At 34.6% G+C, this 12,374-nt stretch overlaps 1 protein-coding gene across 1 annotated transcript in view; it reads left to right on the forward strand.

Annotated features, from left to right (window-relative positions):
* Window positions 1-12,374, forward strand: part of Pkhd1l1 (PKHD1 like 1) — a 145,187-nt gene that overhangs the window by 27,718 nt on the left and 105,095 nt on the right. The window contains exons 13-23 of the mRNA XM_028766440.1: window positions 1,406-1,674; window positions 2,138-2,229; window positions 3,800-3,959; window positions 4,335-4,470; window positions 5,133-5,276; window positions 5,918-6,075; window positions 7,323-7,436; window positions 9,474-9,623; window positions 10,205-10,329; window positions 11,389-11,552; window positions 11,727-11,899. Of these exons, the coding sequence (XP_028622273.1) occupies window positions 1,406-1,674; window positions 2,138-2,229; window positions 3,800-3,959; window positions 4,335-4,470; window positions 5,133-5,276; window positions 5,918-6,075; window positions 7,323-7,436; window positions 9,474-9,623; window positions 10,205-10,329; window positions 11,389-11,552; window positions 11,727-11,899 (1,685 nt within the window). The remainder of the gene's footprint in view (window positions 1-1,405; window positions 1,675-2,137; window positions 2,230-3,799; window positions 3,960-4,334; window positions 4,471-5,132; window positions 5,277-5,917; window positions 6,076-7,322; window positions 7,437-9,473; window positions 9,624-10,204; window positions 10,330-11,388; window positions 11,553-11,726; window positions 11,900-12,374) is intronic.

Here is a 12,374-nt window from a genome sequence, read left to right on the forward strand (position 1 = left end):
AAAGGAGCCATGAATTTGGAAAAGAATGGTGTCGAAGAAGGTATGTAGAAGGATTTCAAGGAAGAAAAGGGGAGAAATGTTCTAACTGAAGTATAATCTCAAAAATAAAATATAATGCTTTTTATAAAAATTTCAAGTACTTTTTTGCATGCTTAAAACTGTAAATGTGAGATATTAAATCTTACTGATTTAGGCATAATGATCTAGGCATGATACTAGGGGAAAGGAATGCAATTCAAAGTTCCTTTCGGTCTTTCTTGTTATATCCATGTGAAATTTCCATGCATGGCCATCCTGTGGTTTGCAACCTTCAGTGGCTGGAGTAGCAGCAATTGCATACCTTTTGAACACAGGGAAATCTGTTCTTTATCGTGTTGTTGGTGTTTGTAGTATAAACACATTATTATTTGTAACCTAGATTACTTTGAATTGAATACTGGGGATAAGTTCTTAATTTCCAAAATAACTTTCTCCTCAGTGATTGATGATTTAGGGAAAGTTGTATATCAGTGAACACTGACACCATAAAAGGCTGACTTTCACCTGCTCAAGGTTTTTTCCCCAGCAAATGAAGATAATTAGTCACTATTTCCCAGATGCAAACAAACTGAAGGCTACTGAAGGAAGGCGTGGGCCTGGTGGTATTACATTTTTTAGGGAAAAAGACGAAAAAAGATTTTCACAATTCCTTTTTGATTGAAAAAAAAAGTTTATCAAACACATGTAGTTACATTGACTCAGGAATATTCCTTCTTGAATCTATCCAAGAAGCAAGTGGCATGTTAATCTACAAGTGTAGATACACCTAATCCAAAATATTCCCTCTTTGATTCTATCTGAGAAACAAATGACAGCTTATCTTAGAATCAATGCTTTAAAAAGCAAAAGAAAAAATAAAAACAAATGCTGAGAGAAATATTAAAATGTAATATGAGTTATTTCACTACTGACTTTGTAAGACAGTTATAGAATAACTTTAGTTAGAGAAAATGATCAGGCCAAGTTTTTTGTAATCAAATGGTTTTAGTTATGAAGCTATGGATCTTTACTACATAAGTCAAACAGTTGAGCAGCACAGTACAACTGTATCTTGTCATCTTACCTAAAGAAATTAAGTATAAAATATTTAAAATATACAATGCATGGTATCCATACTACATTTTCATGTTTAATATGGGTGGATTGTCAACTCTAGTAATTAAGCAAACAATAATAAACAAAGAGTAGAGTTCTTTAACAGCACTCTGTCTCTAGAATCAGACACATGTAGGGTTTGTGCAATTGTTTATGTACCTGTTGTAAAAATGCGAACTGATATAAAATCTCAGTAACTACCACCAAATAGCCCATTGAGACGTTGCATCATGATCTTTATGAATAATGTCATCTTTTGTACTATACTTAGGTGGAAGAGGCCTAAAGGTTGAGGTTTGGAATAATAGCCGTCCAGCACATCTTGAAGATATACTTGAATACAATGAGCATACCCCAGGGTACATGGGTGCCAGTTGGACAGATTCTGCTTCCTATGTGTGGCCCATAGAACAAGACACATTTGTTGCACGCATCAGTGGATTTTTGGTGCCTCCAGATTCTGATGTTTATAGGTTTTATATCAGAGGTGATGACCGCTATGCTATTTATTTCAGCCAAACTGGGCACACAGAGGACAAGGTAGGGAACATGCAAAATGCTATTGGCACATCTTGTAGGCAAGACACATTTTGGGTCAAAGGTTTTTTGGGTGGGATGCTGTCCTTATACGTTTACTGGGAATCTTGCCTGACTATAGGAGGTGGCCACTTCAGATTCCATATCCCCCACTTGCTAGGTGTTTCACCTAGAATCATCCCTATAAATTCTAGTGGGCCTCCACAGTCCCAGGTCTCCGGACCTCTTAGAGATGCCCTCTACCTGCCCAAGGCCAATTTCTGTTCTCTTTCACTACACCTCCTCCTTCCCATTCTCCTCCTCATAATTTTTTTAAAGTTCATGTTGCTATAACAGATCTTAGAAGAAAAATACAGATTTTTGTGTTTTTCTACTGATAAAATTTCTAAAATTGAAGTCATGATCAATGATAATTAATTGTTGAAATGTTTTAGTCTAAATTTTCCTTCTCTCTTTCTGGAATAAGGTGAAGATTGCTTATTACTCTGGAAATGCCAACACTTATTTTTCAAATTCAACACAAAGATCAGATGAGATCCATCTTAAGAAAGGAAAAGAGTAAGAGTGGTTTTCCTTGCATTTAAGTTACTGTGTGTCATTTAAAATGCAATCTTATACTTTAAAGCATTTAGTTTGCATTTATCAGTATACACAATGGTCTATTGACTTAATTTACAGAATTAATCATTCTCAAAAGCTGGGCACATTGTAACAAGTTTGCCAAGCATCTCTAGGCTCTGTATCCTGTCCTATAAAGGTATTTATAATTGCTTATTTTCCACATTCTTTTTGATAAATTCAGTCCTATATTTAAAAAAAATACTGACATTAAACTAAGGAGGTAGGTTTAAATTAGGAAACAAAAGGTTATTTTTTTTCACACGTTGGATGCCAACTGTAGCAGTACCCAATTATATGCTCAAATTGATCCCAGCTGTGGTGAGTTTTTCCCTATGTGCCGCAATGTTCTGAGTTCCTGACTAAAACATACACACACACACACACACACACACACGCAGTCTTTATATTTTTATAAGTCTTAAACAGCTTAATGTTTGAGTGACTTTCTAATCTCCACGATGCTAATCTGTCTCCCTCTGATGTTCCCAAGTTATTATTTACTAAAATCTATATTTCATCTTTGTTTTCCTGGCCCCAGTCAGGCAGCTTTCTTGGGGTCTCTATTCTCTAGCTGCTACATGGTGACTATGTTCTCTGTCCTGTACCTTCTCAGGCATGACATTTTTCCTCTCTTTCTACTGACATGGCAGATCTCTTCTTCCTTCCTCTCTGTCCCTATCCTGAGAATCCTGGAAGTCTCGCCTTTGTCTGTCCTGTCCAGACATTGGCTGTAGACAACATTACTTACCAATTAGAACCAACTGGGAGCTGGGTTCCCAGTGTCTTACGCACAGATGTGCAGATCCTTGCACAAACATTTTTGAATCCAAATTGACACAATATAACAATATTAGGTCAAATCCACTACAGTTTCAGATGTTTTAATTCATGGTCCCTAGGTCTTGTTGCTGGCCCAGTACATGATGGCAGAAAGTGTGTAATGAGTGGAGGAAGTCTAGTCACCTCACTGTACCCAGGAAGAAAATGAAAAGATAGAGATGAGGATAGAGGAAGAGAGCCTCAGCATATCTTTCTCTAGCATATGTCCTCAAAGACTTTCTTCCACTTAGCTCTCTCTGTTAAAGGTGTCATTACCTACGAGTGCCATAGGCTCTCCACCATGCCTTTATCATTTGACTGTTTGGAGAACATTTAACATGCAAGCCATATAGAGACCATTCTACCTCAGATCATACATCCACTGATCTAGAGGTCATGTGATAAATGTAGCCAAGTTTCTGTTCTCTCTGAAGCTCTAAGCTTCTTCGTTTAAACTATTCCTGTCCTCAGTGTTGTATTCTAGGGAATTCTAGCTGTATTCTAGTATTGTCATTGTCTACCATTGTTTTTGCTTCAGCTCCTTAAAGATAGGGACTAGTACTGTCTCTATTAATTTATTTACAATTCAATAACTTTTATTTGTATTCTTGGCTTTTATTCTTTTTGGAAAAAAACATTTTATGACCTGTTTTGAGGAAAATATGTATCTTCTTACTCTATTTCCTAGATATTACATTGAAATCTTGCTGCAAGAGTATACATTGAGTGCTTTTGTTGATGTTGGACTGTACCAGTATAAAAATGTCTTTACTGAACAGCAGACAGGAGATGCACTAAATGAAGAACAAGTCATCAAGTCTCAGTCAACAGTTATCCCTGAAGTACAGGTTTGTTGTGATAATAGATTCACTTTACTGAAAATCAGTGTCCAATATGGAGGACTGTCACTAGAGTATTTGCCTAACATTTGTAAGGCTCTGGATTCACTCTCTATCCCTTAAAAGAGTAAATGTATGAGGACAGGCTCCATTTGGTTATTACATTACATGTGTTAGGAATGTAATTTTGTAGTAATTGAATTTCCTCTTTATGTATCTATATTAGAACCATAAGGCTTTTATTTCATAAGACTCATTTAAACATGTTGTTAAATATCATTTACAATACAATAGATCAGTCAAGAGGCACTGAATAGCCAAGTTACAATTATTTAATGTTCATTTATGTCTGTATATTAATTTGTTTTCTTTATTTGAAAATAGATTATAACATTGGAGAACTGGGAAACAGCTGATGCAACTAATGAAGTCCAGCAGGTCAAAGTAACCAGCCCATGTGTGGGAGCTAACTCATGTTCACTTTCCCAATACAGACTCATCTACAACATGGAAAAGACTGGTAGCTATACTAACAAGAGAAGTATTTGCCCTTATGTATATACATATGTATAAACTACTCACTCTAGCATAATAAAAATTTAGAAACTATAGCTTCAGTAGTATGCTAGGCAAAAGAGAAGAAACATATTATGTAGAAAGGGTTCTACTGAGATTAAAACATAGCAAATAATTTCTAGGCATATCCCATTGAATTTATTTATAATAACAGTAATAATAATAATAATAATATAATTACACCTAAAAGCATATGCATATTTATATGCATATGATTCTCACGTATAAGTTCAAAAACTAGGAATCAAATTTGTCATAATACAGAATAAATACATTTTTCGTGTTTCTTAGCATTACATCTACAAAATACTAATTTATCAGTCAATAACATATTTCTATATTAATAAATCATTAACAATAATCCTAGACAATTGTTTTTGTTACCTTAAGTCAGAATTATCAATTAGTGCATGAAATAGTTATTTTATGTCTTTTATCAAAGATAATATCAACCAATTCAACAGTCAATATTACTATCCTGGATCAGCCTTCTGCTTGTTAACTTTAATGTGACCAAGAATAAATTTAGATACAAGAATTATTTTGGGCTGCAATAGTCTAGAAAGACTTCAATTTTCCTATTTTCCTTTTTAAATTCATTCAAAGTCTGGCTGCCTGCTGATGCTTCTGACTTCATGTTGCAATCAGCTATCAATGACCTTTGGTCTATAAAACCAGATTCAGTTCAAGTGACCAGCAAGAGGGATCTCCAGAGCTATATCAACACAATAACCTTTGTATCAACTAGAGGTAAGTCCAGAGCTGTGTCTACACAATAACCTTGGTATCAACTAGAGGTAAGCAGTGTTTTATTTGTATTATAGATCATAAAGAATCTTTCAAGCTTCAGGAGACCTTAACAAATACATGATAAAATGTAGCAGGCTGTATTTACAATACTGTACTCAATTGAGAAGGGCAGTGGAATTCAAGGCCTTACTTGGTTGCAAAGTGGCACTTTATGTACAATATCTTGAATGTAAGCTGTTATAAGGAATTAACTTTATATTCTATTGGTAGCCAACAAACTAGCAGTTTTCTGCACTAGAGAGATTTCTGCAGTAAATATTTAGATCTAAAAAGACTAAATTAATATTTTGAATATCCTGATGCCTTTCCCCTTTACTGCCTGATTTAATTGTAACCTGCTTTTCTAATAATGTTTCCCCTTAACCCATAAGTAGCACTTAAATTAATCAAATGATATTTGGCTGCTGCTTCTGTGAATAAATCTGCTCTACTGAAATACTCTTCATATTTCCCAGTTCCTCCTTCTTTTGTGTTGATGCAACTCCAAAAACAATCAATTTGGTTACAGTTGAAAATCTCTTTTAGATGTATATGTGTTGTGTTAATTATCATTTTAAAGTTCTATTTGGTGCCTCATACAGGAGACTTTGATCTGCTTGGTTATGAAGTATTTGAGGGAAGTAATGTCACACTGAATGTCACAGAACAAACCAAAGGAAAACCCAGTTTGGAGACATTCACATTAAACTGGAATGGGATTGCTTCTAAGCCTCTTACTCCAGAGTCATCTGAAGCGGAAGTATGCTCCACGAACATTCTACCACTTGTTTCTTCTGCATCCTTTCACAGTTCCCACTGACCATTTTTATACAGATGTGAAAGGACATTGCTTCAAGATATCAGTAAAAGTCACTTAACATTTGGTTAATTTGAAATGTATATCATCAGTGATTCTGTCTAACATGGGAACAGAGACAGTCTAGTGTGACCACCCATTTTTTTCTGGATAAAGCATCTCAAATCTATCTCCACCATTCTATGCTTTTGTGGGGAGAATTTATGCCCATATTCACACCAGTATTCTCTTTCACCCCAAATCCAAAGTTTTATTAAGTGTAAGTAGGAGAGACCTTTAGAGATGAAGGGCAGCAAAGACTTTATTGTAAAACTTAAATACTTCGTCATTTTATTGAAAACAAACCCATCTAAATATCTATCTTATGTAAATAATACCTCAAGGAGATGTAATACATTCTGCTACTGCATTAGGCAATTCACTGTAGCAAAGAAGGGAGGAAATATGCCAAGGACTGAGAGATGAGAAAAGAAATTTTTTTGACCTGTGTCAAAAAATGACCCACGCTACGTAGGGGTGGAGTTGGGAATGTATTTAAAGAAAGGTTGTTTGTGTGTTACCCAGTCTTGTAAACTATCTGTACAGTGAGTTTCAATTAATATTTTCTTGGGTATTAAATATTATGCATTGCCTTAAACCTTTAATTCCTAAGCAGCAATCATTTTCTCTGCTTTGCTAGACAAAGAGACATGAAGGTTATAAGACTCATGAGTGCGTAATAATTCCCATTTAATCCAAAATATTTAGCATTTTTAGATAATTGAAAGTTTAGGCATACAGGATTTAATATGTTCTCTGAAAAACATTTGAGGTTATACTTTTTTCTTAGTTAATTTTGAATTTATTAGGGAAATCATTTATTTAGAATATGTTTAAATGGATAATTTTTATTTCTTTTTTATTGATCTCCTTAAAGCACTAGTTAATACCTGCATGATGTAAAAGTAAGACAATAATAGCCAATTGGAGATAATTACCCTAAAAGAAACTCTTGATAAGATCAAACAATCACATATTAAGTTGAAACTTCTTACAAAATTATAGTTGGAAAGTATACTAATTGTGGCTCACATGGGAATTAGCTCATGAAAATATTCTGATAGAGAACTAGCTAGCCAAATTAATAGTAGAGTTACTAATACCCTAAATTCATTAGAAAGGAGCTACTAAAGCACGTACTCCTCATTTAGTTTCAGGTAGCTGTGGAAGAGATGGTGAGCGCCAAGTGTCCACCAGAAATAGCACATCTGGAAGAAGGATTTCTAGTGAAATATTTCAGAGACTACGAAACTGATTTTGACCTGGTATGTTGTGTTTAGTGAACCTTGAAAGTGAGTGAATAAATGTTGTAGGAAATATTAAAAATGGAATTCACACTACGCTGGCAAGCCCCGACAGGATGGCAGGCCAGGCACTAGCAGGCATGGTCAGCCTGTCCTCATCTTGCAGAGACTGACTCAAGAGTTCCAAAATCTCTCCACCCAGTGCACTAAGTTCCCACTGGCCGATCGCTACCTCTCCAGCCCCACGCTTCAAAATTCCCATTGCCTTTTGTGGTGCACTTCTGGTAAACCCATGCTTTGCCACCGTTCCTTTCTCTCTAGGAACCATTCAAGCTGTTGCCTGAAGGAAAACACCACACAAATTTAGTTCAGAATCAATGGTAACTCAATCGCTGGGCCCAACAACTAGAATCCTAATCTTGTAAGCCATATTGAATCTAAATCCTCTAGTGATGAATCCTGGCAGAGTCGCCATCTAAACCGGGGTCAATAGTAGCTACATCTTGTCCTCCCACTGTCCCCGTCCAAAAGCCTTCTTGTCTTCCTCCCTTCGCCCTGGAAATCCCGCCTACTCGCCCAGTGATTGGTTTCTTTATTAATTAGAAGAGTCACAGGAAGTCCTGAGTCTGAGATTCACTCCAGGCAGCTCCTCTAGGGGAAGCTAAATTAGCATCAAAATAAAACATAGTATCAGGGCTATCCACAACAAATAAAATTTCCCATGAGTGTTTGAGATTTTATGACTTTTTTTCTTGAATTAGCATTAGTTGTTAGTACTATTCTGAGTCAAACTGCAAAAGTATTTTGTTATAGGTTTGCTGGCAAAACTCCATTAGCATCTTCCCTAAAGCTAACAGTAAAGCAATGCTTCCATTGTAGACAGTGGACACAATGGATAAAGATAAGAACTTTGGCTTATGTTTATGTGTTTCCTTCACATGTCTGGAGAATATGTTCTTTTCTTCACTGGCTTCAGACAATATAATTTATATTGGAATAAGTTATAGAATAGGTTACAGTAAATTTCTTTTCTTACGCTTTTGAAGTCAGTCAATTATTGCAGTGCCTATCTAATTCTTGTTTGTTTCTTGATGAGATATAAAAATTTTGTTTAGTATATAAAGGAAATTAATTTTAAAGATAGCATTCTATTTTTCATTTGCATAATGGAGGAAGCTAGATGTACATTCTTTCTAAATAATACTCCAGGAATATCAAACAGATTTGGGGAGAGAGACCAGTGAATGAAACACTTGTAAACATGGGAGAACTTGAGTTTGTCTTCCAAGAACCCATGTAAATGGTGCTTTTATAGTGAGATTGGAGGTAGAGACATGAGAATCTCCAGCAACTCACACTAGCTAGCCTGTATATGCAACAGCAAAGAAGAGAACCTGTCTCAAAGAAGATGGAAGATGTGAACTGACCACTAATAATGTGCCATGACACATGTACACTTCACACATAAACATACATGAATAAATCATTCATGCACAGACACATACACAAAGATAAAGCATAAGGTCTAGATACATTTTACCTCCCCCCCACACACACAGAGAGATAAAATATAGTGTCTAGGTAATTAAATGAAATCAATAACCTAGAAATAACTATGAGTCATTTACATATACTTCATGATACTTTACATTAACAGACTTAATAGTGATAAAATGGAATTTTTACAGCATAATAGCAGCCTTCTCAACTTAATGTGCATATATATACACACATATATATAAATGTGTATATATATAAATATATAAATGTATATATAAATATATAAATATATATACATATATATATTATTTAGCTTATAGTATAAGAAAGATGAGAGGGTTTGGAAGGTAGTCATATAGAGGCACAATGGATTTTACAATTAGAGATTGGAATGAATATATGAAGAATTTCATAAATAGGAGATATTTTTTTAAATTACAGTACTGAAGAAAGAACGGGATTAGGGTAAGACCTCGAATAAGTTAGTTGAAGGTGTTGTAAAAAAAAGCAAGACTATTGCAAGTCATGTTTTTATTTGAAATATTGTTGTTTCTATAGGAACATATTAATAGAGGGCAGAAAACAGCCGAGACGGATGCATATTGTGGCCGTTACTCCCTGAACAACCCAGCTGTTCTTTTTGACTCAACAGATGTTAAGCCAAACAAATTACCATATGGAGACATTTTATTATTTCCTTATAATCAGGTGAGCTTGTGAAAACTATATGCTAATTGAATCTGGGAAATACATAGCTAATATAATTTCATGAAAATTTAAGGCTAGGAAAAGTGCTTGCCATTTTGAATCATGTCACGTTGGACAGGAGTAATGATTCATATTCTGGCTTCTGTGATCTTTCTCCTGGTGATTCTCAGAAGAATAAAGAAGGAAGAGGAGGAGGGAGGGTGAGAGAAATAGCAAGAAGGAAATCTATCATCATGTTTCATGCTTTATCTTATAATTTTATAAGATATTTTATTCATAAATTTTAATAAAAATTTATAGATTACTCACTCTCTGGGTGTAAAATATCTTCTATTTTAAAAAGGAAATATAATCCAAATAAACAAAAACACTGGTAAGTCTTGTCTTCCATAAGAGGAAGTTCCCAATTCTCTGACAGCTAATCAGTCAAAATCTACTGGTTTGTTTTGTTTTTAATGTTCTTATATACTCTCTATAAAAATGTTCAATAAATATGTGCTGATTTGCATTATATTGATTTGAATTGTTGTAATACAAAGTGTAATATATTGTTATTGTCCACTTTCATATTTTTTATGTAGTTGTGTTTAGCATACAAAGGATCTCTGGCCAACGTCATTGGTCTGAAGTTCAAGTATCAAGACAGTGGCAAGATCATTAGAAGTGCTGATACGCAATTTGAATATAACTTTGCTTCTGGAAATAAGTAAGATACATTATGGTTTCAAAACACGTTATACTACACTATATAGACTGTAAAGGTGGTCTCGTTTCTTTTGCTCACCATGATCAAGTTGACATCTTTTCAGAGGTACAGAAACAACTCAACATACGCAAATCAGTAAACAATGCACTGCATGAATAGACTAAAGAAGAGAAATCACAAGACATTCATTATAGATGCAGAAAAGACTGGACAAAATCCAAAATCTTTTCATGATAAAGGTCTCAGGGATTAATAATAGAAGGTCTATGTTTCACTTAATAAAGGGTATATATGATATGCCTATAGGCAACATTATATATTAAAATGAAAAACTCAAAGCATTTCCGCTACAATTAGAACCAGAATTTCTATTCTATTTTCCACATATTTAATGTAATAACTAATTTTATCCTAACTTGTTTCATTAATGTGTTCTATACCAATTATGTTTTTTAACTTCCTACATATCATGATAGAAAGTTATTTTACATCGAGAAAGTTATTTTACATCGCTATAGCTAATACCAGGGAAACAAAAAAAAAATCTGTATATGTACCCAACATTAATTTTCACTGACAGTGAAATCATTTGTCTTATAAAAATTGGGAGGTAGTATTTGTTCATATATATGTGTACATGTACCTCTGGGTACATGTGAAAGTGTGTGTATGTATGTGAACAACAGGAGTTAACATTGGGCACTTTCTTTAGTCACTGTCCGTGTTATTTCTGAGATGGAGTCTTAAAACTAGGTGTGCTAGACTTTAAAGGGAATGAACTCCAGACTGCTTCCTGTTCCTGCTGTCCAGTACTGTGAGTAAAGACTATGGCACCAGTGTTTTACAAGTATATTGGGGACCTGAACTCAGATCCGTTTGCTTATGCAACATGCATTTTCCAAATAGAGCCATCTCTCTAGCCTTTAAATTGTAACACCATTTAGACTATATATGTGTGTGACTATCTATCTATCTATCTATCTATCTATCTATCTATCTATCTATCTCTCTATATATATCTAAAAAAATATGAACACCAAATTATTCAATGTATTTCAGGTGGACCTACACTTGCATAGACCTTCTAGATTTCTTACAAACCAAATATTCTGGGACAAGTTTTTCTCTACAAAGGATTAGCTTACAAAAATCATCAGAATTCCATTCCTTTTATGTAGATGTAGTGTACATTGGACAGATGTCTACAGTCACAGTCATGGATGGTATGTTGAGTCATTCTATGTAGACTTAAATGCTAATGTTGCAAGTGAAAATTTCATTTCTATGTTTTAGCATCATTTATTCATTTATCAAGTTTGATTCCTACACAAAGAAATGCTGACAATAACAGGTCAAAACCTTTACACTGTAATCTTATCTCCTACTTTTTTTCCCAGAAATGCCAAAAAGGAGACCTCCAGCATTAGCAAACAAAGGAATATTTTTAAAGCATTTTCAGGTTAATCAGACCAAATTAAATGGATCAGCTATGACAATTCAGTATTCAGTTACCATAATTTCGTATAACTGCAGCCACAATATACCTATGATGGCTGTGAGCTTTGCACAGGTAAGCCTAGAACCTTATGGGTACTCCTTTTAACTTCATGACCATCAGATATGATGTAGTGTATCATTACTTCTTAACTAAAAAAAAATAACCAGGTAGACAATTAAACAGTAAATATTATTTATTATTTATTATGCTGAACCAATGCTCATGATTTAGAAACTTATTGAGGTTGTAGATGAAAAATGTTTTGAAAAATCCTCAAAAATGTGTCTATGGAGAAAAAACAGAGAGAAATATCCATAAGCATCAAGACTGGAGGCCTATGATATGACTCAGTGTATAAGAGGGACTGCTGCTGCCAGTCTTGATGGCCTGAGTTTAATCCCTAAAGCCTATATAAGAGAAAGAGACAGTCAAGTCATGCAAGGTATCTTATGACCTCCTAAATACATCATGACACATAGCACACACACACACACACACACGAGAGAGAGAGAGAGAGAGAGAGAGAGAGAGAGAGAGAGAGAGAGAG

Source organism: Grammomys surdaster, unplaced genomic scaffold (genome assembly GCF_004785775.1).
Source record: "Grammomys surdaster isolate TR1022 unplaced genomic scaffold, NIH_TR_1.0 63, whole genome shotgun sequence".
Taxonomy (NCBI): Eukaryota; Metazoa; Chordata; class Mammalia; order Rodentia; family Muridae; genus Grammomys; species Grammomys surdaster.